The sequence below is a fragment of the Sus scrofa genome, chromosome 18 (assembly GCF_000003025.6).
Source record: "Sus scrofa isolate TJ Tabasco breed Duroc chromosome 18, Sscrofa11.1, whole genome shotgun sequence".
In the NCBI taxonomy this organism is placed as follows: Eukaryota; Metazoa; Chordata; class Mammalia; order Artiodactyla; family Suidae; genus Sus; species Sus scrofa.
The window spans coordinates 2,620,118-2,647,806 of NC_010460.4; the positions used below are offsets into that span (position 1 = coordinate 2,620,118).

Consider the following 27,689-nt stretch of genomic DNA (forward strand, 5'->3'; position numbering starts at 1 on the left):
AGTGCTGAGTAAGTAAGTGCTCCAAGAGAGAGCGTACACCCAGCAGAGACCCAGCCCACCCCCAGGTCAGTGGTCTCAAGATCCAAAGTGCCTTACAGAGAAGGACCATGGGGCACTAAGGCACCTGGCTTCACAGAGAGAAAACTCAACACCTGGTTCTAAGAGTTTAAATCAAAACTTGTCAGAAATAGGCTGGCAGCTGCAGCTCCGATTCAACCCCTAGCCTGAGAACCTCCTTATGCCACAAGTGCGGCCCTAAAAAGCAAAAAACAAAACAAAACAACAACAACAAAACAAACGAACAAACAAAACCGGTTGTCAGAAAGCTGAGCCTGCAGTTACTGAATCATGCATGAGTGTCAGGGTGCAAGCGCTGCATTCTGCACCATTTGGCTACTGATTTCAGCAAAGTGCACCGTTTTCATGCCTGGAGGACATCTGGGGTTTCCTTGCAGCATTCCCACTGTGTGCTTCTAACACTGTTTATTTTTATTAAGCTAAAGAAATCTGTGCACCCTATCAACTGCCAGTTTTCTATTCAATTTTAGAAGGAAATACACAATAACAGATGCTGACATCAGTACAATTATTTTGACAAACTGGATTTGCAGGTGCAACCTTGGGAAGCCACTGTGGAAAGGGCTACTTTCAATGAGTTACCCGTCCCCTTCACACAGTGAGCACTGGTTCATTCACCAAATAGCTGCTGAAGGAGACAGAGGCCACCCTGTGCTCCCTGCCAGGGCTGCAGAGGTGAGCACAGCAGCCACACTGCCTGCCCTCGTGCGCTCAGAGCCCCGGAACAGGGTGAAGCCAGCAAGGGACTCTAATACAGGGTGGGGACAAGCCAAGAGGCCAGCCAAGGAGGGTCAGCGCCCCACGGGGACCACGCCCACTTTGACCCTGCTGGGTGTGGGAAGCAAGACCCATCTCCTGTATCACCACCAGGACAATGACCCCCGTGGCCAGCCTGCCACCCTCACTGCCCTCTGCTCCAAGGCCTCAACACAGAGAAGCCAGGCCCTGGCCTTCTCTCCGCCTCCCAAGTCCTTGGTCAGGCCTCTCCCCAGCTTCTGGATCTTCCTAACTGCACCCTGTAGAATTCCAAGTTCACCAGCAGCAGAACCCCGGCCTCAGCCCTTCCCCTTCCTGCTCTCAGGGAAACCGAGCTCTCCCATGCAAAGGCGGCAGCTGTTTCTCACTCAGCCTTCTTACTGCTGGCTCTGGAGGCAGGGTGGGATCCTTCTTGGTCCTCACTGCCATTTCCAACCCCAGATATGGATCTCGTGTCAGCAGACAGCATGGCACAGCGCCCCTGCAGCTGTCCACCTGCTTACTGGTCACATCGCTGCTCAGTCCCAAGCTCCCCGCCACCGTCTTCAACACAGCTCTGTCTCCAGCCTTGGTGGAGAAGACAATGCTGCCCGTGCCTGGCTGCCAGCCTCCCTCCCGTCTCACCCACATCCAAGTCCGTGACTGCAGGCAGTCTCCATGCACCCTTCTTAGCACAGCCTCGTCACCTCCCAAGCCCACCGACTACTGAGCTCTACTAACCTCTGCTGGCCCTTATCACACCCACCCTGCCTCTTGTCGTGAGCAAGGCCACCGCCTCTGCTGCTTTGTAAACACCTTGACTCCGGCAAACCCACTGTCTGGGCCACACGGGACAAAGAAAGGAAAGGCCAGTGCGGCTGGAGAAAACGGTCCAACCCTAAGACTATGACCCACAGCCCGAGTGGCTGCAGTGCTGCCCAGCATTCCTGGCAGGGGCAGAGCCTCCCCAACCCCCCAACCTCTCTTTTAGCAAAACACCTTCAACAACTTCAATGCAACGATCCCCCGCTTCTGGGCCCGCCCTCTCAGACCCGCCTCCGTGAGCCGTGCACCTGGAGCCAGCACTTCACCAAAGCCACTCTGTCCGAATCCCAAAGGCCCTGCTGTTGCTCAGCCTGCACTGCCAACCGCCCGCCCTCAGTGGTCACCTTCTTCCTCTGCCCCTCGTGCCCTGCCCTCGCTCAGTTTCCAGCTCTCGTGTCGAGTGCCAGGCTCCCGGCTGGGACCACATCCCAGCCCTACACCCCTGCCCTGGACAAAGTCTGGGGGGTCTACCAGGTGCAGGCTCTGCGTGCCAACAAACCCCCTTCAAACAAACTCCTCTGAGCCCAGAGCCCTGGTCTGAACGCTTACAACCCTCACACCTGTCACTTCCACCTGCAGGTCCAGGTGGTGTCTCGAAACATCAGACCAGAGCTTCCAGTCTTCCCCTCAAAACCTGCTCTCCCCCAAGTGCTCTCAGGTGACGGCAATGCCAGCCCTCAACTGCTCAGGCCCCTCTGGCATCATTCTGCCTCTTCTCACACTCATCTGACAGATGGAGGGTCCCAGGCTAGGGGTTGAGTCGGAGTTGCAGCTGCCAGCCTATGTCACAGCCACAGCAACGCGGGATCTGAGCAACGTCTGCAACCTACACCAGAGCTCACGGCCACGCTGCATCCTTAACCCACTGATTGAGGCCAGAGACCGAACCCGCATCCTCATGGATACTAGCTGGGATCGCTGCTGCTGAGCCACGGTGGGAACTTCCTCGCTGACTCCATCTCGGTCTCATATCCAGATCTGACCCCTTATCACTGCCACCGCCCAGATCTGAGCCACTATCATGTGTTACCTGCTCCCCTCCTACCTGATGCCCAGCTTCCGCCCTCAGCTCCCTGACAAGCCCACTCCCAACACAGCAGCAAGAACAGTCCTCTGAAAACATAAACCAGATCATGTTCTTCCTCCGCTCAAACTCCTCCAGTCACAACCCATTTCATTCAGAACAAAAGCCAAAGCTCTCAGGACGGCCTGACGGTCATACATGACCCAGGTTCAGCATTTCCTTCTGCCCTTCTCACCCGGCAAACGCCACGCGGTCTCTCTCTGGTCGCCTGAACACAAAGACAGAGTCTCACGGGAATAAGAGTCTCTGTACTCGCTGACCCCTCTGCCTGGAACACCCTCCCTGAGTCAGGCCACTGGCTCCCAGACCTTCACCTCCTGCCGTGCCACGAAGCCCGCCCCACTGCCCTGGCAGCTGCAGCCCACCCCGCGGCCCTTCCGCTGTACTCTTTCTGTCACTGCGTTTGCAGTTCAGCCCCCAAATGTCTGCTAGAAAACTGGACCCTAACTGTAGAGCTTCGCTTTGTTCACCAACAAACCCATCTCAAAGGTCAGAGGGAGACCAGGGTCTCAGTCAACGCCGTGTCGAGCAGACGCACAAAGACTCGTTCCCTGTCAACTGCTCAAAACGAGCCTCCGAGCTCCAGAGCGTGTGTCTGGAATCCTAAGAGGTCACTCACGGAGAATTCAGGCCCGGAGGGTGGGCGGGACTTCTGGGACTCAAAGGAAGCACACCAGGTGGGACCTGAGGGGACGCTGCCCCAACAGCCCCCGGGGTTTGGGGAAAGTACCAAGCAGGCGTTCCCCAAGTTCTCTAATGCCCTTAAGCTGACTGTTTTCTCAGTACTGTCCACACCCTGGAGCAGACGAGCCTGGCCCGTGGAGCCAGCGTGTGCCTGGGGTGGGGGGACGGAGTCTAGGAAGCCAGGGCGTCCTTACAGGCCTGAAGGCGGTACAGGAACCAGCAAAGCGGACACGTACCTTGGACGGGCGTCACCACTGCCCCTTTGAAGTGGGGGTTTATGTGTATGTTCTTGGGCTGCTGTGGGGTCACGGGCGGCGGTGTCATCATCACCCTGGGGGCCTCCATCTGGGGGGGCATGTGCACACCCTGAGGGGGCGAGGGGTGGTGAGGGTGCTGCAGGGGGAGCAGAGGCTGGAGCTGCTGCTGCTGGAACAGACTTCTGATCGGCTGCTGCTGAGGCGGTGGCGGCGGCGGAGGGGGAGGCTGGGGCTGAGGAGGAGGAATCAGCCTCGGAGAGTGCGTCTAAAACCAAAGACAGGGGGAGAAAGGCACAGACATCAACCCCGGGAGCCAAGAAGCAACGAATGCCAGTGCCCTACGGACGTAGGCTTACACTGCAAAAGTTAAGGCAGAACTAAGTTTCTGTAACAACCTGTACCAGACCGCGCGGCTGTCTGACAGCCGGAGTCAACCTCGGGGAAGGAGGCAAAAACAGCAGCCCCAAGACAACACGCCTGGTTCCACAAGGAAAAACCACAGTTCAATCTGCATCAGGCCTGCCCGCAGGGAGCCACGCGCTGTGCTGGGGACAGAACACGGGCCACCCTCAGCCACCCTACATGGCCGGTCTGGCTGCTCCCCCAGAGTCCTGCCAGAAACGGGGCCTGAGAGCAGGGCAGAGGCCCAGGACCCGCGGGGAAGGCGGGGCTGACCCGGGAGGAGGGAGCGCAGCAAGGCCACACCAGGCCCGCCAGGCACTCCCTGCGAGAGGGTGTGGCCGCAGCCCGGGCAGCGACAGAGGACGGCCAGGCTGGGAAAGCACCCGCTCGAAGTGGACAAGGGGCTCCGGCTGGAACACAGTCGCCAGGAGGAGGAAATCACCCACGACAGCCACGCTGCCGCGCACGGAGCCCGCCAGTGTGTCAAGGGCAGGACACGAAGTAGGTGACTCTCTGCCCACAACCCTACGAGGTGGGCCCTTAGTATCACCCTCCTTTCCCAAGCCCACGTGGCTGGGAACCAGAAGAGCAGGGCATCCGAGCCGGAGGTCCCGCCTGTAACCACTAATCCACTGGCCACACACGGCGGAGGAGGCAGCAGGCTCCTCCCGACAGAGCTGTCTCCACGGACGAGCTGCTCCAAACGGTGGAGGCTTCCGGCGCAGGTCGTCCGACGAGAAAGCTGATGAGGACTAGTCGCGTGTGAGACGGGCCAGGGGAGAGACGCCGAAGCAGACAGGCCCTCTGACACGTCATGGTCTGAGGAAGAGCCTGGAAGGAGGCGCTTCACCGGAACGAAGTGTGTCCGTGACCTTGTCCCACCCGCCTTCCTCAGGGAGGACCTCGCCAAAGGCTCCCAGAACCGAGTATGCTCCCCCTAACATCGGGGCGAGGCAGGAGTCTAGTCGCTCTTATTCACCGCTGGACCCACACGGACAGCACAGGGACAGCGGGACAGCTGAGGACACCTGAACTGAACTGAGAACGAGATCAGAGAGGGCTGTTCCATCCAGAGCGTGAAGGCATTTGAGGGAACCTCGTGTTGAAAGCTGGCCTGCGGGACCTCCACGTGGAGAGGTCCGGGGCAGCAGGGGACAAACTGAGCTGGAAAGCAGATGCGCATGCAGACGGCAGGTGGCAGCAGGGACAACGCTGCCGAGCCAGCTCCGACTAAAAAGAGGACCAAGAACCACAAGCCTGAGAGGCAGGACAGAGAGCAGGGGCGCTGCAGGAAGAGAAGAGCGTGCACCGCACATCTCTCACCTAAACTAGGAGGGGCTCACGGTGAGGCCCAAGGCCCCAGAGCGCAGGCCAGCAGGCCAGACCGCCAAGAGCACATCCGGAGAGAGCAAGGGAGCAGCCACGGGGGAGATGGACACAAGCAAAGACAGAGCGCAGGTGACTCTTTCCTCAACTCTGGGGCGAGGGTCCAAGCACAGCTCTGGGGTGGGGAGTGGCCAGGTTCAAGGGCACGCACATCCTATGCTTTGCGAGGGGACGCAGGGGCGGGGGTGGGGGGTTAAGGTCATTTCAGACAGCTTTGGCCATTTCAGTGAACTGCAACCTCACAGATGGATACAAGTCAGGTTCATTACTGCTGATCCACACCGGGACCTCCTCAACTGCAACCTTAAACCAGCCCCGGCTAGCACGAAGAGCGGAGGGCTTCCAGCCCACAGTGCCACGGGGCACAGCCGGCCGGCCAGGGGTCTAGTCCCCGTTCACTGTGAGCTCTGGCATCACTGTGGGACGGACCTGGACAACTCACACCCGGCAGCATCTTCACAGCTCACAGCTCCTCCCAGGTGAGCCTCTCTGAAGGAGGCAGGCCAGGCACATACCTCCCTCTTTGTAGGTAAGAAAACAGGCAGTTCGGAGTTCCCGTCATAGCTCAGTGGTTCACAAACCCAACTAGGAACCATGAGGTTGCAGGTTCGATCCCTGGCCTTGCTCTGTGGGTGAAGGATCCGGTGGGTTAAGCTGTGGTGCAGGTTGCAGACACGGCTGGGATCTGGCATTGCTGTGGCTCTGGCGTAGGCTGGCAGCTACAGCTCCAATGAGACCCCTGGCCTGGGAACCTCCATATGACATGGGTGCGGCCCTAAAAAGACAAAAGACAAAAAAAAAAAAAAAAGAAAGAAAGAAAGAAAGAAAACAGGCAGTTCAGCTACTTTTCCAGGATCACGGAGACACAGTTACACAAAACGGGTCTCCTGTGTGGCTGTTTCCCGCAGGAGGCCAAAATGACGGAGCTGGCTGTACAACACACAGCAAATAGAGGTGAGAAGATGCAAAAGGGAAGAAAAAGAAAAAACCGAAGGGCCAGGCTTTCTGCTATCAGAGAAGCCAAGAACGAAACAGCTGTGTGAGCAAACAGTGGTTATTAATATCATCAACTTCCCTAGGCTGGTCATCTACTCACCTTCCTCTCCCCCCTTTACACCAAAATCAGAATTCTCAGGCTAAGACACCTTCTCTACTTTGTTATCTTGCAAGTAAATGCCTCCTAAAATATGACATTTCTCCCAGAGTGAAGTGTGGTTTTTCCCTTAATTCAAATGTAGGGGTAGGTAAGAGTAGACATGTATTAAATAAGTTGTTCTTGAAAACTGACTTCTGAAGGAAAAAGCTCTAAAATCCTAACTAGAAGAACAGCAAACAACAACAACAAATCACTACAATTCCTATCTTTGTTTCTGGAATGTCTCATCTGCGAAATAGAAGAAATTCAAAAAAAGCTGACATGACAAGCGTAGGATTTATGGATGTGACGATCCCCATTTGTATGGAGAGGATACGACAGCTACTGTAAGAGAAACCGCTACACTTCGGGAAAAGCCTACGGTAAACAAGATAGAAAAAACATTTTCTGAACCACGCCATCACGGCTGGATCCTAAAGGGGACGACGTCAGTATTTTCAGACCACGGAGCTCAGGAGCAGCCCCTCTCTGCAAGCAGAAAAGGCCAGGCTCCTCCGCGGGTCCTGCCGTGTGAGGACCTCAGGACCCGTGCTGTTTCCTTCTTCAGCAGTGGTGTGTGCAGAATTTTTACTACCTGGATACCAGAGGACTGAATGTCTAAGAGCATATATGGAATCATATTATATACTACAGATCATTGAAAAAAAAAAAAAAGGTGAGCCATTATTCCTCACACTCAACTTCCATCTCAGACTAAGATAAACGCAGAATATGATGCCCACCAACCAAAGTGTCTTTCCACTTGTTCCGAGGTGCAGGCGCCCACGAGGGAACTGTAAGACTTACCAGCACAGGGGGCTGTGTGGGCAGCAGGGCAGGCCTGGGCTCTTTCCCTCGCGCCCTGTCACTGCTCTCTCTCCTCTGGTCGCCCACTCCACGACACAGGGAAGAGCCTCCTCTCCTTCCGCCCCGCCTTGAGCCGTAGCGTCCCTGTTTATGCTGTCGCTCTCTTTCTTCAAATTCAAGCAACGCGGCTTTGGCTTCTGCTGAAAGCTCTATTTGAAAAGATGCACATGCGTTAGATATCTTCAAGTAGCCTCAACTGGGTTTACAGGGAGAAAACAGGAAAGAAATACATGACAACGACACTCTGAACAGAAAGCGCTTCACCCACAACAAATAAGTGGACCAGCAGCAGGATGCAATCTCCTTCGTCGCAGAACACAAGGCTCTGCTTACAGTCTCTTCACCTCGGACACTAAAATGTGCCGAGGGAAGCTAAAAAGGAGCTGGAGTGAACGCAGGCACCAGGCTGGGCACTCTGACACTGGTCAAGACCTGGCTCCACCAGCCCTGTGACCAGTTCACTTTTCTAAGTGAAACCAGTAGAAGTATTACCAATCCGCAGGGGCAGAGAGTCTCCGAAATGACACACTCCTGACTGTTCTGATTGAAATGCACATAAGAGCACTCTGAAGTCAAATAATTCATTTCCCAAAGAACTAGAAACTCATTTCATACTACTACTTGAGATTTATTTTTTAAAAAGAACCACTTCACTCGGTGAGGACAGACTTACATCCACGCCATCTGACAGGACAGCTACAGCAAGGGAGAACAAGTCACCAAAGACGAAACCCGTGAATGCAGACACCTCGGGGACACCCGCAGGTGCTCACCTCTCTGACCAACGCGTTAGGGACACAGAACACATGGACTCCGGCCCTAAGGAACTCCAGCTGGCACATCACTTTGAATTCCGAGAAGAAAAACGCTGACTTATTCAAATATGGTTCCTTTATTTTATCGAGGTCATGATACCATATCTTCCATTAAAGAATGAATACCTTCTAGCGATTTCACTGAATTCTACTAAGAAGCCTGCTGATGCCTTCCTCTGTAGAAAAGGGGAAGTGCTAACGCCACCAGTTTATCTCCTACCCTCGCCTCCATAATCACCTCCAAACTCTTCCAAAACCTCTAAGCCACACTTCATTTGCCTGAAATTGTTTCTACGGAATTCCCCTCCCCTTCAAATGAATCTAGACTCCATTTGAAAAAAATTTAATCTCTTAACAAGCACAGACTTTTATTCTGATCTTGACTACGTGATTGGTTCACATATACATTTTATGCGGTGAATCAGCAATTATTTTTCTAGTCGTTCTAAGTGTCAAGATTAATTTCACTATCCCCAGTAATAAAATGGTTTCAAATGACATCTTTAATCAGCAAGTAAAAATGCTTTCCTGCAATTGAGACAAGCTGTCACAAAAGGTCACCAAAATATGACAGGATGGAAATTACATTTGTAACTTCAACTGAAATGTTAATTTCCCTTTAAGTGTTTTCTGAACTATGTCCATATTCTAAGGTAAAGACGCACCGCTCGATGCAACAAAGTTTTAAACTGTACTGTCCCTTTCAAAAATATGCTTAAGAAAACCATATTTACATACAAATACTTTTATAAAACTAACATACAATTAATATGTATAAAATACACAGTTTATTTGGCAAAATAAAAACAAATGACCGTCTGAGTTTTACAAGATAACTGGATCAAGAAATCTATAAAAACCTTGCAAATACAAAGACCACTGCATAAACTTAAGGCAGTATCCTACTGCTGGTACTAGTGATCTTAAACTATTTATTTCCAGATGAAAATATTTTTCAAACAGATCCTATGCCTGAAGCAAAATTAACCAAGGATATTACTTTAAGAGAACCTTACATGAGCATGAGAACAATGTTCTTCAGACGAAAGCAGTAAAACAGAATGTAACACATTTCATGTCTCAGTATCACAAAATCTAGATGCCTTCTCATAGATAACGAGATTTTCAAAGCCTACCTAAAACAGACATAGCCTTTCAGTTACTGCTTGCACTACTTCCAAAGAGAAATCTGAGGTCCACCTCCCGGGAAGAAAGAACTTGCAGCTCTAAACATCAAGGAAACTGGTCAATGACACATTTTAGAGATGGCTTTTGACACTTCCATTCAAAATAGATCATTCCCTCACGCATGTATGTTCTAGAAACCCATCTCATTCTCCGCATTCTGTGAGAGCATGAAGCCCTTATACCCAATGGCATCGTTTGCATGTAATGAAAGAATTTATCTCCTAAGTATGCCGTCTTGCACTGTCCTTGGGAAAGGCCACCGTTTTTGTAAGGTATTAATTTCCAGAATCCTGGTGGAGCAAAACAGCTCACTATGTAAGATTATAAATTAGGTAAAAGCCCAAAATTCTACTTCTAATCCAATCGGAATTCAAAGTGTAGACTAACAACTGTGCACTCAGCTTTATGATGGGCAAGAGTGTCCCAGACAGGAATTAGTCCTCTTCCTACTTGAGGAGGACATCACGTACTTGAATGTGAAAAGACCACAAGTGACCAAATGCCCGTCTAGATTTTGAAGAGAACTCACTACCCGCATGCAACCCAAGGGTCAGCAGTGGGCGGAGCCAGAGCATGACTTCAGTCTTCTGTTTAAAGAGCGGAGTGTTCTCAACATTATCACGATTATCGCAAAACAACTGTTTTCATGTGCAGAAGGCTGAAAGACTTCATTTGTCGGAAGTACATATCACCAGAGTTGACATGTGTACTGTGACAGCAAAGTATTTTAATCCCATTACAAAGAGCAGGTAAACAGCTTTACAGAAGCAAATAAGTACAAGTATCTGTACACAGAACCTGAAACTGGTATTTCTACCATCAGGAGTACATAAATAAACTCATGAGTTAAAATGTATGCAAATTTCTAGTGTACCGATTACTACAGTAGCTTTCTTTCTCACTGAACATTTTTCTTCCATATAAAATTAACCTATTGCTTGGAGTTCTCGTCATGGCTCAGTGCAAATGAGTCTAACCAGTATCCATGAGGATGCAGGTTTGATCCCTGGCCTTGCTCCGTGGGTTAAGGATCTGGCGTTGCTATGAGCTGTGGTGTAGGCCAGCAGCTAGATCTGCCCTCTAGCCTGGGAACCTCCATATGCCATGGGTGCGGCCCTGAAAAGACAAAAAAAAAAAAAAGAGAGAGAGAGAGAAAGAGAAATAAAATTAACCTGCTGGGGGGAGAAGTGTTAAGGAACTAAGGGCGCTCAGTGTTTTAAAATTTAGGACAGAAATCACTTTTGGAGTGGGAATAATCCTTACTTTTTATTTACTGTAACTCATGTTTCCAAACACGAAGCTTCAAGTGAGGGCTTACAAATACGCAACAGAGAAGATCCCTTCAAGCACCATTTTTACTTACTCTACTATCAAGCCAAACAGTCGCGTTCTATACAGATACATTTAAAGGCTTTTTTCTTCATGTTTAAAAGAATGGTAACTGGTCAACTGCTTACACTTACAGCCACTCTGCCTCTGAGAACCCCAACCCTCCCCCACGTGGAAAGCGCTAACCTGCCCACCACTAACCCCTCCCAGCCCCCTGACTCTTGAGGAGTCAGTCTTATGACATGACTATGGAACCAACAAATGCCTTGAAAAGAAAAGGAAAAAAGGTTTGACACAAATTCTTTAATAAAGGAAGGACAAATGACCCTGAAAAGAACAAAACAAGATAAAGATCCTGAAAAGAAAGAACTGCAGGAACACAACACACACAAAGTATGAACACAGGCAAGGTGGACATTTCAGAAGACGTCAGTGCTTGGGTCACTGCACTGCACACAGCCAAGATGCCCCAGCTGAGGACAGGACTGCACAAGCGGGGCACCGAGGATGCGGGCCCCGTGAGGAGCTGGCTGCAGACAGGGGAGCCCGCCATTCATAACGGTGTCTATGAAGTGGGTTCCCAGCCTTAGAACTTGCAGCCATCCCAGTTATTATGACGTGACACATGAGGCCGCCCAATGTACAGACCAAGCCGCAGCCCAACTGCAAGGACGCAGGAAAGTGATGGTACGTGCCCCCGCCCCAGATGCCCTCTGACAAGCTGCTGCCCGCTGCCCTCGGGTGTTCAGCCGGGGCGCCATCTTCCTCTGCTCAGCCCAGCGCAGCCCAAGACGGAGGCGCCTGTTCCGGGAAGCTTGCTCTCCCACAGCATCGCTCACGCCTGCTGAAGGGGCCTTTCGGTTTCTCCCATCTCCCTGCTTTGAGACCTTTGCTTCATCTCCTTTTACCCAAGCCAACTGCGCAGACCTGCTTTCTTAGAAACCTACGCTCTACTAGCTCAGACCAACTGGCAACTTTATACCATAACCTGAGAAAAGTCTGGGGTCATCCTGAGCCAAGAGGTGGAGAAGGAAGAAAGGGGAGGGGAGGAGATGGAGACTCCAGATCCATCGCTCCATAACCTCAGTTAGCAAAGCAGACGCTAAGACCGGCCCACTGCTGTTAACCTGGGCATCTTGGCAGCTTAGTGCCCTCACAGAGATTTCGTAATCTGCCGCCTAAATACGCAGGTTCATGTTTTCAACTGAAAACAGCCACAAATAACGGTTTTCATAAAGGTAGTAACTAATGAAGAAAAGAATCTTTAAAAAAAGAAATGTTTTCTTGATTTTTTTATTTAGACCAAGACCAGAGAACAGGTACAACCCTCCGTCCTTGTACCTTCCACCCTCCCCCCCGGAATATGGAACATCCTAGTGGTCCTCCGAGTATGGGTTCCACAGGAGCAGGAACAGCGTCACCTGGGAACTCATCAGACACGCAACTTTCCTGAGCCCCACCCTAAACCCACTCCATCAGAGGAGCCGAGGGTGGGTCCCGAAATACGTTTTAACAAGCCTTCTGGGTGATTCTGCTGCTCAAATTTGAGAGCCACCGCTTCCTTCTCTGCAACGGGCACCAGAGAGACCCGTAGAAGAGCGGGAAGTAGGGTCAATACTGCAAGAGGCTCACTGACTAGCAACAGCCTGCTGTCCGTCTTTAAAAGGAATGATGTGCCGCTGATCATGTCTACAAACAAGTCACCTTGTCTCAGTAAACACTGAGGAGAATGGCACATGGAAAAAGAATACACAGAAGAGAAGGTTATAATGACCCTAAGAGGTCCAAAATAGGCCCAGGCAACCTGGAGAGTCTTGGGAAGGGTAAAATGGCCCTGCCCTACCCCACACCCCCTTCCAGAGCCAGCAGGAACCACTGGGTACGCATGATAGCAGGTCTAGGCCACAGGCTCCAATGGAAAAACTATTTTTAAAAAAATCAAATATTTTATTCAAACATCTTTTAATCCAGAAGGAAGCCATTTTTATAGAATGGTTTTTACAGCACCACAACACAGCTCCAACCTCACAGGACCATCCACTCTCTGGACGCCACAAACAATACTCCGTAAGTCAGCTTTTTTTTTAAGTATTTGATTAACTGTAACAGTACTATGGAGGAAGGTGAAATGCGAATGAACTTGAATGGGAGGAAGCTGAAATGGGATGGGAGACAGGCAAAAGAAGTTACCCAAAGTTTCTGGAATGTTCCTTCTCTCTCTAGTTACATCTGAGAGCCTAATAATTGTTCCTTCTTTCCTTTCAGTTTTGAAACGTAATCGTCCCGATTCTTCATCATCCTCGTCTTCTTCATCGGACTCTTCTTTTACGTCCTTCTGCAGCTCCAAAGTTTCCATGCTTCCCTAAATTGCAGACACACAAAAAACAAAGGGAAAGTGAGTTCACTTCAATACTGAAGAATGGTTGCATATACAGACATAAAAACTCTTTCTATTTAAAATGTAAAAGTGCTGCAAAATGTCCTCTTTATAAAGCCGTGTGAAACAGTACACTGATTCCAGGAGAAAATCAAACATTAACAATTAACACTGTTCCAGGAGTTCCCTGGTGTTCCAGGGGGACGCTTCCACATGGTGACCCAGGGTCAAGCCCTGGTCTGGGAACTGGGATCCCACATTAAGCCGCTCCACTCCACAGTCAGAATAAACAAATAAATAAAAGTTTTTTAAAAAAAAAAAAAAAAAAAGAAAAGAAAAGAAAAAGGAAATGTTAGAAAAAATTCAAAGTCCTACTCCTAGTTTGACCAAGTCTTATACCTTGTTGCTACTTACACTTCTAAGAGAACAAACGTGAGTTCCAAAAATCCCTGCTGGCCTCAAATCTACCCCAGATCTAGCAAAGTTCAATGTATTAACTGAACTAACACTAGAGTTGCACGAGCTTAGTAGCACATAACCTGCCTTGAAACTAACACCAGATGACAACCCTCCTCCCGTTTCAGAGGCGCTGCATTTCCTCTACTTCCTGACCCCGCCTACGTGGATTCCAGTGCCAGGCAAGCACTCATCTGCTGTTGGGTTGACGGAGTTTCTTTTCGGCCTCCAAAATCTTCCCTGTATCAGACCTCATCCCTTTCTACTTCATCCCACTGACTAGTGTTCACTCACTACCACCTCGAGCTCAGACTATTACGACTGCAAAACTATGTTTTTTCTCCGTTCACCTCACACTAAACCAGATTTATTTTCTATTTCATTGTAGCAGGATTCCTATAAGAATTTTGCCTAATCTAGACCCAAACCAAAAGTAATTTTTTCAACAATTGCATGTTTCTTTTTTAAAAAAATTTTATTGGAGTACAGACGACTTACGATGTTGTATTACTTTCACTCATGTTCCTTTTAACACTAACTTCCACCTCACAGAAGGTTTTGGTGAGCTGTTAGGTAATAAATAGGTACCTACTGACTACTAGGTTCATTAAATACTTTTTGTAAACTTAAAAAAAAAAAAAATGGGAGTTTCCCATTGTGGCGCAGCAAAAAACCGACTAGCATCCATGAGGATGCAGGTTCGATCCTTGGCCTCACTCAGTGGGTTAAGGATCTAACCCTGCCATGAGCTGTGGTGAAGGTCACAGATGCAGCTTGGATCTGGCATTGCTGTGACGTGGGCCGGCAGCTGTAGCTCCGATTCCACCCCTAGCCTGGGAACCTCCATATGCCTCAGCTGCAGCCCCCCCAAAAAACAGAAATGGCTCCTTTATTCTCTTCATTCATAATTTTTAAATATCCTTTACTCTTTTTTTTTTTTTTTTGGTCTTTTTGCTATTTCTTGGGCTGCTCCCGCGGCATATGGAGGTTTCCAGGCTAGGGATCAAATCGGAGCTGTAGCCACCGGCCTACACCAGAGCCACAGCAACGTGGGATCCGAGCCGCGTCTGCAACCTACACCACAGCTCACGGCAACGCTGGATCGTTAACCCACTGAGCAAGGGCAGGGACTGAACCCGCCACCTCATGGTTCCTAGTCAGATTCGTTAACCACTGCGCCACGACGGGAACTCCAATATCCTTTATTCTTAAGAGAAACATGAGTTTCTAACTTCATTAGAAAATGTGCAAGAGAAAAATTAAAATAAGCTGATACAATCATTTTGTATTCTTCACCATTTTCTGTGTAAAAAATGCACACACGCATTGCTAGAAATCCTAAAGCAGAGACATATCTTCAGGAGGTCGAATGCCTGAAAATCAAATGATAAATGTAAACTGCAACTTTTAGCCAATGACTGCAAAAACACCCTTCAGCATTCTGACATGCAGCATACTTAAGAATTTTAAAATGCCAAAACACTGGCATTTTGTTGGTTCGATACCGTTATTTCAGTCATACTGAATATCTGAAACCAAGAACAAGTGACATGTGAGACAGACTCAGCTTGTTTCTACTGCACTCCACTCCAACTGAGCAAAAGTAAAGTTTACTTTTTGTAAACTTTAAAAAAAAAAAAAAATGGGAGTTTCCATTGTGGCACAGCAGAAAAAAATCCGACTAGCATCCATGAGGATGCGGGTTCGATCCTGGCCTCACTCAGTGGGTTAAGGATCCAACCCTGCCGTGAGCTGTGGTGTAATGGCATTTTGTTGGTTCAATACCGTTATTTCAGTCATACTGAATATGAAAATATCATATTCATTTAGAAAATATCCTTCTCCACTTCCATTAAGGCTCCAGAGCAGTGCTTCTCAAATTCAAGGTGGGGCCAATCACTAAGAATCCTGCTGAGATGCGGATTCTGATTCCGCAGGTCAGGGTGGGGCCTGACCTTCTGCAGTTCTAATAAGCTCCAGGTTAAGCCAACAGGCAGGTCCACAGACACTTTAAGCAGCAAGGCCACAGAGAAGGAAAAGAAATGACAGCCAATAAAGCAAAGATTCTATTACAATAGTCATTTCCAATTCAACCATTCATACTAATTATAGTTCCAACACTTTCCAAGCCAAGCTTAACGTAAAACATGACAGTACTGAAATTAATGCAGTCTATTCTACACCCAAATCTCCATCTAAGAAATCTAAATACAACAAAGATAAGGTAAAAATTGTTTCTTTGAAAGAAATACTACAGGCTACCAGAAACAAACCAACAAACTATTCCAGCCTATGATGCAACAATCCCACTGCTAGGTATTCACCCCAAAGAAGTGAAAATGTATGTTCAAAAGTATAGGGGGGAAAGAGAAAGAAAACTTATGTTCATGTAAAAACCTGGAGGGAAATGTTTACAACTCTCTTCTGGATCACCAAAAACAGACACAACAGTGAACGGAAAGACAAACTGCGGTCCATCCAAACCGGGGAATACAACCTTTCCGCCGCCAAAAGGATCGCGACTGATGCAATGACTGGGAAGAAAGCAGAGGCGTCATGCTGAGTCGCAGGTGACATCCTGCAGCCACTCCACTTACGTGACTCTCTCCAAGAGACACATGCCACTTGGTCAGGACTGGAAGGAAGGGTTGAGCAAGGTAAAAAAAAAAAAAAAAAAAAAATTTTTTTTTTTTTTTTTTTTTGGAGAGATGCACTGTCCTAGAATGCAAACTCGTGGTTCAAGTCTCGGGGTCCAGTTTAGCCCTGAACCACATCAAGGATTTTGCAAGCCCCGAGCTGAAACTGAAGCACTGGCCTCAGCTGCCTTAGGTGTAGACCACTTGGCAATATTCACTTAAGCTAGACGCACTCTTTTAGCCATGATCTCTCTCTCTTATCCTAAAAAACTGGGCTTAAATTTAAAAAAAAAAAAAAAAAAAAAGGCACCTTCTTTGGCCATATGGCTTATAGGATTAACTAACCGAGCTGCCAAAATGTTGACTTTCTCCATAGTTTTTAACAAACATTAGTATTCCATTCACAAGTAAAATTCCACTGCACGGAGGGTGCTGGATAACAATATAAAAATTAAATTATCCTAAGATTATATTTTTGTAAGATATGCAAATCTGATTTCATTATAGACACTGCCAAAAATATTCAAAGGTTTGATCTTTTAGCTATTTAATTATCTTGAAAACCCCAAAGACGCACTTGTAATGCGTAACAGAGGTAGAAAAAGTCGACCAAAGCCTTCTCATATGTACATAAATAATTAGAATTTCTAAGGCGGTGGGGGGAGGCAAGTCCCAGAGTTGTATTTTTTTTTTTTACATTCTCCAGCTACTTCTGAAGTGAATCTGTAGTCTCAGTGTTTTGAAAGAAAATTCAATATCCCATCCCAAATTGGAGGAAAAAAAAAAATCGGGTAGTTCTCTGAAAAAGAGGGGGAAGAAAACAAAACTACAGAGAACACTGCTTCAGAAAAACTCCCCACAAGTTTTCAGTGCTTACCAAGTATTTGAGAGAATAATTCTTTATTACACCAGAAAATACAAAGCAAAGAATCTAATTCTACCAACAGTTACAATTTACAAACTGGAAAGACTGAGCGATTGTGTAGAAATTACAAGAGAAGAAAATGACAGACCAACGTCCTTCATGAATACAGACACAAAATTCCTTAAGAACATAAACACATAAGGAATCTGGCAAAACATAAAAGGGAAAACAGATCCTGACCAAGTAAGGGTGAGCCAGAAGCATCAGGTTGGTTTAACATTCAAACACCAGTCAATTTAACAAATCTTACTTTGGGAAGAATTCCAAATATATGCACATCCTCTCTCCTCCTCCAGTGGAGCTAAGTACTTCCCCTGGCCTAGGCGCAAACTAGACGAGCAACTTGCTTCCAAAGAAAAAGGCAGAGAAAGCGGAAGATGGTAACTGGACAGAAACACTGTCTGTAACTGGCAAAGGTCATGCAGGGCACAGTCAAGGCTGACACTGCCAGGGAGCTCCGTACCCAGTGGCTCATCCCACGGGATGAGAACAACGCCTAACCTCTGCGGTATTCTTTCTGAAACCATAAGCCGGTCTAATCATGAGAGAAACACTGGTCAAGCTCAGGTTGGAAGACATTCCACAGGACGCCTGGCCAGTACTTCTTCAGACTGTCAAGGTGGGGAAATTCAAGGAAAGACCAACCATCACAGAGCAGAGGGGACATGACAGCAATGGGGTGCCCAGGATTAGATACCAGAATACAAAGAGGATATTAACGGAAAAACCTCCAAAAGGGAGATTAAGTTGAGAATATAGGTAATCGTTTTTAAAATCGATTTAATTCACATTAATAAAATAAGGGATAAAGGTCACAAGATTATCTCAATAGATGCAGAAAAGGCACTGACAAAATTCAACATTCTGATTTTTTAAAAATCTCAGCAAACTAGACATAGAAGAGAACTTCTCAATCTGAGGGAAAAACCTCCAGGTAGCTTACAGTACTCGCTTGATGAAATACTGAGTATTTTACCCCTAATACCAAGAACCAGGCAAAAACAAATGCTCTGTTTCTATTCTACACAGCACTGGAGGTCCATAAGGCAAAAGAGAGAAATAAAAAGACAAAGACGAAATGAAGAATTAAACTGTGTTTATTAACAGGCAACTTGATTATGAAGATGTTAGTTTTCCCCCAATTTGATCTAAAGATACAGTGCAATTTTCATTAAAATCTCAACCAGATTAATAGATATTGACAAGTCAATTACAGAGTTTATATGCAAAATTCAAAGGACTTGGAATAGCCAAACCAATCTTGAAAAGGAGAACAAAACTGGTGGATTTATACTACCTCACTGCCACAGTAACCAATTCAGTATCAGCAATGGAACAAAGAGGAGATTCCAGAAAGAAACCCAAACTTAAACGTTCAACTGATTCTCAACATCAGCACTAAGGCCATCCAATGGGAAAGGAAGTCTTTATAATAATGTACAAAAACCAGATAAACAGGAGTTCCCGTAGTGACACAGTGGTTAACGGGTCCGACTAGGAACCATGAGGTTGCGGGTTTGATCCCTGGCCTCACTCAGTGGGTTGGGGATCCAGCATTGCCGTGGGCTGTGGTGTGGGTCGCAGACGCGGCTCGGATCCCATGTTGCTGTGGCTCTGGGTTGGGCCAGCAGCTACGGCTCTGATTGGACCCCTGGCCTGGGAACCTCCATATGCCGCAGGCATGGCCCTAGAAAAGACAAAATAAATAAATAAATAAATAACTGGGAAGAAAGAACAATTATTGCTTTAAAAAAAAAAAAAAACCACCAGACAAACAAATAGAAGAAGAAGAAAGACTCTCACACCACAAACACATATACTATAAAGCTTCCAAAAGAAACAGAATTATTATCCTTGTACTTTTGGGGTAGGCAAAGATTTCTTGGGTCACAAAATTACTTGGTTTTCATCAAAATTAAATTTTCTGTTTATGAAAAGATATCTTTAAGAAAATTAAAAACCCAAGCCACGAGCTCAGAAAAAATATCATGTTATATAAAATCCAGACTATCTAAACAGACATCTATCTAGAAGATACACACAGTATATACAGATACATACACAGTCTACACAGAGAATAGAGAGGCAACGTATGTACATACAGACGTATTTTCTGTGTAGAATATATAAATTATGTATAGCATATAGAGACAAAAAATTTAAAGACAATTCATTTTCAAAGAAGGACACAAAGAATATATATATACGTCGAAAAAGCACATGGAATGAAGCTCAATATCCTAAGTTATCAGAGAAATGCAAACGAAAACCATGATGCGATAATCACTGGAAGAACTAAACGGAAAAGATTAACAGTACCAAACAGTGGGGACCTGAGACTCTCACACACAACTTACATAAAATGGTACAAACACTTTGGAAAACAAATAGCTATTATCAGGAGGAAACCAGTGAGACGTATCCCTAAAACGGAATGAACTGCTGACTCCTGCCACACACGACCACGTGGATGAAGCTCAGAAAGACCACGGGGCGCCAAGGCAGACCCAGCACCACAGCAGCACATACCACAGGATTCCAGCTACAGGAAGGTCTAGACTGGGAAAGACTAATCTGAGTCAGAAACAGAACACTGCCTGCTCTGAAAGGGGTCGGTACTGACCAGGAAGAAACACGGGGGAATTTTCTGGATAACGTAACTGTTTCTCACAAACAGAAGGATGTTAACTTGGATGGACACATTTCAAAGCACTGACCTGTGTCCCTCAGATCCGCACCTATCACTGAACGTAAATGAATGTAAACGTCATCACAATGTTTATTTTAAACAGTGCAAAGGTTTTTTAAAGCCTCATTTTTTCCTCTATACAAGCCAAAACTACCTACAATAGCTTTTAACCATGTCTGGCGACGACAGCACAAGTGGCACTGATGCGGATGCACAATGAGACAGGCTTGAAAGTCAGTCTTCCTAATTAGGTCTTTCCAATGGTTCCCAGTACAGGGATTTCTCTGCATGAACCAAGCAAAAACATTAACGAAAAGGAGCCACTGAAAGTACTTTCCAGTTCAAATTACCTTTTAGTTCCATGATCCAGGTTCTAATGTGTACTTAAAATGCACCTATCTCTGAACACAGCTTAGACAAACTCTTTTGGATAATTTCTTCAAAGTGGAATTATTGAGCAGCCAAATGATCTTCAGGCTTTTGATACTGTCATCAACAGCGAAGGGTCTGCAACTGACCCTTCCTGCAGGCCAATAAGGTAGCCTGCCACTGTTTCATTGAGGCTGAGGGATGGCCTGAGACTCCTGGTCACTGACATGGACAGTTTATTACTTTTGACAACAGCAGTGGCCTTGTGAGGTCAGCTCTGAGCCCCAATTCCCACTGGGCCTTCGGAAGAAGCGGCCCGAGGGAACTATATGCTGGGGGGCCCTGAGGTGAGGGAACCCGAGCCAGGAATAATGAGCAGAAAGCACACCTGCCCCTTGCTCCAGAGAAGGCTCTGCGTGTCCCCTAGCATGCTGTCACTACAAAACATCCTTGAGAAGACAGCCAGGGACAGACGGCCCTCAGCGCTTCGCTCCCAAAACATGCAGGCACGGCCGACCTGTGGAAACGGTCTCTTGGTGGTTGGCATTTCCAAACAGTCCTCCCCTGGGACAGACTATACGTGACCAATTATGTTGATCTTTGCCAGTATGTTTTTAATTTTTCTTTTTTTGACTGTATTTTATATACTTGTTCAGTTGCTATCTTATTTTTGGATTGCTTTCTCACATTTGGCCTTCTTTTTCTAGGAGTGCTCTCCAGTATATTCTGAACCTACCAAGTACTAAGTATGCTAACTTTACCAAATATATTCATTCTTATAGACTCTCATGTAAATATTTCCCCCTATTGTCACTTCTCTGGACTTGTTTATAGTGTTTTGGGGTGTTTATACGTAATCAAATCATTCTTCTCCTTTAAAAAGTCCTAATACCAAGAGCAGTAAGAGGAGTAAAACCAAGACCATTTGGCGTGCGTTTTTACTGATCTTACTGATCTCCCACTTTCAGCTGAACAGGCGGTCACCTAATAAAACTACATTCACCAGTTTCCCTGCTGCAAGGAACAGCCGCCAGACGACAGCGAAATTCACGAGCTCTTTACAAAGTCTTGTTTGAGAACACAGACTTGTCTTCAAAGGGTGGGCAGAGTCCCTTTCAGTCTTCCTGCAACCCGCCGCGCTCGGATGCGGGCCAGGGCAAGAGCAGCAGCCCTGGAACTGGACCTCAGGAGTCTGAGAGAGGCCTGCGTACCTGTGTTTACCTAGTTAGGCCAATACCAGAGCTGAAATTCCTTGTGGAGAGGAACTAAATTTGTGCTATCTGTTGAGTTATCTGTTTGTAGGTAAGCCTGGGGCTAGCATACCATCATTAAAACATTTTCTCCTGGAGCTCCTGGGGTGGTGCAACGGGGTTGGTGGCATCTCTGCAGTGCCAGGACTCAGGCTGGACCCCTGGCCAGGGCACAGCGGCTTAAATGATCCAGCTGTGGCTCAGAACTGATCCCTGGCCCAGGAACTCCACACGCCAAGGGCGGCCAAAAAAAAAAAGAAAAAGAAATAAATAAAACATTTTCTTCCAACACATTTACAGGTTGGCGTTGGTGTGAATTAATCTGAGATCAATACTGACACAGGGTAAGGGAGGGATCTAACTTTTCCCAAATGATGAAGCCTTCCTAACTGAGACACTGTCACACTACCTGAGAACGTGTTATGAGTTCAGTTAAGGCTGGCTCTGAGCGTTAATGTCCCTCCAAAGATCTCTCCCCCTCAGTCTCTCTCTTCAGAAGATACTGAAAATAGAAGGCATGCTTACCTTTTTTTTTTTTTTGTCTTTTTAGGGCCACACCCACGGCATATGGAAGTTCCCAAGCTAGGGGTCGAACTGGAGCTACAGCTGCCAGCCTACACCACAGACACAGCTACACAGGATCCTTAACCACTGAGCGAGGTCAGGGATTGAACCCGCATCTTCATGGATCCTAGTCAGGTTCATTAACCGTTAAGCCACAAAGGGAACTCCACAATTACCATTTTTGAAGTGGGTTTTACCAAATAACCCACTTTTGTGCCGACATTTTAATGACTACAGTTGAGCAACAGCGCCTATTAGCATTCTCATTCTTTAACTGTTTTACAATAAAGTAATTTATATCTCCAGAGGTCATTTAAAGATTAAAATCTACAAAAACTTCTCTCATTCTAAAATATGCTACAAACACAATACATTATCAGAGGAAGGAGAAGTATCACCTAAAATACTGAAAGAATAAATTACAGGAAAAAAATCAATGAAATTAATCTTCCAACTATGAAACACTACAAACTAGTAAACGGCACATGAGCTGGTGAACGGGAACTGGAGTCCCAGGTCCCCCCTCAACTGCTCACCCCGAGCTGATGGCCGGAGCCACCTGGGTCGACCCCTCCCCATCCACACGCCCTCCTTTAAGGGCCTAAGATTCCTTTTGCTAAGGTCACTTGTCCACAGGTCTGATCTACTGCGGGCCTGCATGGCTCCGCCCTGGACAGAGGCCCAGGACGGCCACGCAGCCCTGTCCCCGAAGGTCGACCTCGGGAGCTGGCTCATCAGTCTCAACAGCGCCCTCACCAGGAGGAGGACCATCTCGTCCCTCACGTCGTCCTCAGCTCCGTCCTGCCCTGGCTCCTTGGGCTAAATATGTATGTCTACAACGGGAGAATCTGGGCAAAGAGGTCTTTCTACTATTCTGCTACCTTTTCTCCAAGTTTCAAATTATTTTAAGCAGCAAGACAGACAGAGAGAAAGCACAAAATGAAAAATCAAATTCAGCTTGCTGGGGAAGAACAAGTGTGGGCACATGTCTGCACGCTCTGCCACAGCACCGCCAGGGAAGAAAGGGTAAAGTCAAATGCTCTGTACACTGAGTTTCTAAGCATTAGTGCAAGACATGAGTAAATGACCTGAGCCAGTCAAGTATCACTTCTCATGATCTCTTGGGGAGAACAGGGGGCAAAGTATTAAGGAAAACAGCTGAGGAAAAAAACATTAATAAGAAAAAAAATTTTAAACCGAGTCCCAAGGCTAGAGAATGATTTTGTGGCTTCATGTTTGATCCATGGGACAAGTTCTAAGGCTGGAAAACAGACTCTGTAAGCCTCATCTCCTATCACACCTCTATTCATCCAAATGACATCTATTTTTCCAGACCTACTTCATAACTTCCCTCTTCCATAAAGCCTCAACACCTCCCACCCCGTTCCCCAACCCACACATCCGACCTAGAGAGGTCCCTCTCTGAGCTCCTAAAGCGGGTGTCTGAGCCTCCCTTCCAGGAGGTTTTACTTCACCACTGCAATCTGACCCGTCTCCTCTCCCTTGTCTTAGGCTGTAAGTTCCTTGAGCACAAGAACCAAGCTTCTCAATCACCCCTGTTTCTCCAACAGCTAACACAGCACCTAAATCCAGGAACTCTGCAGTATTTTTTGAATAATGGTCAGAATTAACTACTGCTAACCAATTTAACATAATGACAGCACTCCTTTCAAAGCACGAGCATGCACACTGCATGTTAGGGAAGATTTCTGCCCACACCCCAGAGAACATTTACACTGTTCTAACGTTCAAAGGGCAAAGAGCTAACTGGGAATCAGCTCACCACAACTCACGGACCAAAGATTCTAGAAAGCTCAGGGTTTTCTTTTAACTACACTCATGCTTCAAAGACATGTATCAACTTTTCACTAATACTAAAAAGATGCTCGTTTTAAATCTGGGGAAAAAAAATAGCAAGCTTCTGGATTCTTTTTAAAAGATGAACAAATACCTCTTCCGTGTCAGGAGCAACCTGGGAATCAGAAATCTCATCTAATTCCTCTTCAGCAACACAGTCTTCCTGCTCTTTCATCCCTTGTTGCCCACAAGCCTGCAAGTATTCTTCATCCTAACAGCCATTAAAGAGAAAATAAGTTTTTCTCATATAGCTTTGGGGGTTTTAAGCACTTTTCATCTTCACAACTCATGCTTAGTTGTGTTAGCAAATTCTACCACGGCAATTACCAGACTGAGCAGAAAGCAGTAAGCACGAAACCAGACTGGGACCACCCCTGAGTGTTAACGAGCAGAGCACAGCGTGCCAACCCAATGCTACAGTGAGTGACAAGGACTCTGCTTTCAACTCCCAGGGCTCTGACAAACAGCTCTTCTTAAAATCAACCTAAGGAGAGGCAAGCATGCGTGTGCACAGAGCATGTCCAGAGCAGTAAGGCGGCAGAGTCACCCCCAACTCAAACCCTCTGCGAGTGTGGCAATTCAATGCACCCTAAGAGCTAGAATTCTCCATCATTGCTCCCTTGAATTAGAAGGATGATTTGAGGTTTGTACAAAATCTAAGGGGCCCGTCGGCAGGCAGGCAGGCATCCGGCGGGTATGTGCAACGAAGCAGGCAGGCCGCCTAGAAACAACAGCTCCAAGAGAAAGAAGGACTCCTACAGGCACTTCTAACAAGGAACAAGAACTGAGCATTCCCAGAGGAGCTTAACTTCCTAGTGTCCCTGGCCACTGGCTAAAATGAACAGTAAGTGGTTACAAGGCAGGAGGAACAGAGGATAAGCCGCAGAAGCCGAACAAGCGGCCCTACCACACAGCACACAACAGGTTCTACAAAGGAAGGCAGGTGTCCTCACGGTGACGGGCGCCTTAGCTCCCACACCGTCTCTCAAGACTATCCCCACATACTGCATCTCACTTTCCAAAAGGAACTGTTACCATCCTCTCAAAAAGGGCAACCCATGACTCACTGAGAGCAGAGCCATCAGATTTCAAATAAGGCCGGGCAATGCCAATCAAAATTTTCAGCCAATATACAATGAAGAATTGTCTTCACCACCAAATGCTCACTGGAAACAAAACTCTGCTCTCCATTACGTAAACTGCCAATCTGAAATTGTTTTTATCAATGTTTTAAGACACCTCAATCTACGGTTAACTTCAAAGGCACTCAGTAATTTTCTGCTCCAAACTATGAATCACCTGACAAATAACGTCCTAATATCCTGTTGGATAATAAACAATACACCTCTCTTCCTAATATGAGAATACAAGTTTTTATGTCTAATCTCAATTCACTCTCAAAATGAGGACAGCAAAAAAAATTTTTTGGCTTTTTAGGGATGCACTTGCAGCATATGGAGGGGTTCCCAAGCTAGGGGTCGAATCGCAGCTGTAGCTGCCGCCCTACACCACAGCCAGCGCAACGCGGGATCCAGGCCGTGTTCGCAATCTACATCACAGCTCCTGGCGACCCACTGAGGCCAGGGACTGAACCCGGGATTGAACCCACATCCTCAGGAATACTAGTCAGGTTCGTTTACGCTGTGCCACTACAGGAACTCCCAAGACAGAGAACTTTTTTTCTTGTGATTATGATAGAAAAGAAAACCAGTTTATGACGCACTCTTTCTGGGGACCTCAGTTCCTTCGCATGTAAAAGTGTCCCTCTGACTGTCACATTCTGCCCTCCTATGACTCCACCCACAGGTGCGCACAAGAGCCCCCATGTGACCTCAGGAGCCAGCTCAGAGGGACAGAACACGCACGTGATCAGCACAGATTCAACTCCAGCTTCAGCGTATGCGTTAACAAGCGCTACCTAGGGCAGTGAGGTAAATCGTTTCTAAACTAAAATGTCATCGGGACACCCAGAGGTGCAATCTACTCACAAGCGTGTTAGTCTAACATGAACAATGATTTGTGTCCCAGTGACAGCCTGAGAGGACAGTAAGAAGCCTGCCCTGCAAAGCGGAAGGGAGGTACTGCACAGCTCAAGTCCGTTCATCTATCTCATGCAACGAGGAGGCAGTGCCAGACGCCACCCCTGCGGTGACTGTACAGCGGACCATAACCTTGAAGAGGGAACAAAGGAACAAGTGTGGCTACAAAGCTGGACACTCGGGGGTGAGCGAACTCAGCTCACAGAGAGGCATTTCACTCGGCCTCAACTTTAAAGTGTACAGCTCTGTGAAAACGTTAGGACACTTGCAGAATTTCTAAGTAAACGTTTCCACTTTAAGATTTTTTTTTAATTCTGAAAAAAATTTACTTTAACGTGGGAAAGTACTGCACATATATTGCATTTTTTTTTCAATGCCTGAATCACAGAGCACAAGATGTCAGATAATTAAGCTGGCATTTACACAACCAGGGCTTAAATGTAACCTCGTCTGGAATACAAGAGAGGAAAATCCCTCGCCTACCAGAAAGTCTCTGTACAATAAACCCTGCAAGATCCCCGCGTGAGTGGAACCTCTTAGGTGACCGTGTGTGAGACTCTCAAGCCCTCTTCACCCTGTGACTGGTTCAACCAAGTTCCAAGCTCACAGAAGCCAAGGGGCCAGGCCTCGTGGTTCACGCTGCAGCAGCACTTACGTGCTCATGCTTAGACACGGGTAAAGACTGCTGAACTGCTGAATTTATAAGGGATATGACCGACCAAACATATTTTAAGATGAGAAGTAGAAATAACAAAACGCTCTAACTTGGGAATAACTATGCACATTTCAAGACCTTGGCTTAATTTTAAGAAGCACTTTAAACTACAGTGTTCCACTCTGACACAGTAAACAGACACTTACACCAGAGAACGCCTGTCCATACACGGAAGTATTTATTACCAATACGAACCATTACAGAGCTGTCGAGAGGACAAGTGCTCATGAGACCTTCTACATGATTCGTTTCACCACAACGACAATCGTTTTTTCATTACTATAAAGAAACTAAAGAGGAAGCATTCAAAGAGAATCAGACTTAAAAACAACTACTGGGCTATATAAACACAACTGTGTCTGCAACTAAATATTCTATTTCTTCTTTTTTATAATTTATTTATTTTGCATTTTAGGGCCGCACCTGCGGCACATGGAGGTTCCCAGGCTAGGGGTCCAATCGGAGCTACAGCTGCCGGCCTACACCACAGCCACAGCAACGCCAGGTCCGAGCAGAGTCTGTGACCTACACCACAGCTCACAGCCAGGGATCAAACCGGCAGCCTCATGGTTCCTAGACTGTTTCCACTGCACCACGAAAGGAACTCCTACAACTAAATATTCTAAGGCTCCACGTAAACAATTAATTCCTCGCAAAATTATACACACACATTTTTTCTTAAATGAAAAAGCACTTACTCTGAAGGAAAACAGAGATGAAGCCAGAGCTCTGCCCCAGCCCTACAAGCCTCCACTCCATCCCAGCAGCCCCACAGACAGTGCACCTCAGTGGAACCCAGTGTCCTGAAAACCCTAAGATTCTACTGCACCTATGGAGCACTCATCCCCTTCCAACATAAATTTCATTCCATGCTTATTTTATTTCTTTCTTTTTTTTTTTTTTTTTTGTCTTTTTGCCATTTTCTTGGGCCACTCCTGCAGCACATGGAGGTTCCCAGGCTAGGGTCAATCGGAGCTACAGCTGCCGCCTACACCATAGCCACAGCAACTCGGGATCCGAGCCATGT

The 27,689-nt window shown here is 47.0% G+C and overlaps 1 protein-coding gene across 1 annotated transcript in view; it reads right to left on the reverse strand.

The window, feature by feature from the left end:
• RBM33 (RNA binding motif protein 33) overlaps window positions 1–27,689 on the reverse strand; it is a 111,215-nt gene that overhangs the window by 55,128 nt on the left and 28,398 nt on the right. The window contains 3 exon segments of the mRNA XM_021079037.1: window positions 3,643–3,928; window positions 7,394–7,602; window positions 12,976–13,147. Coding sequence (XP_020934696.1) covers window positions 3,643–3,928; window positions 7,394–7,602; window positions 12,976–13,147 — 667 coding nt within the window.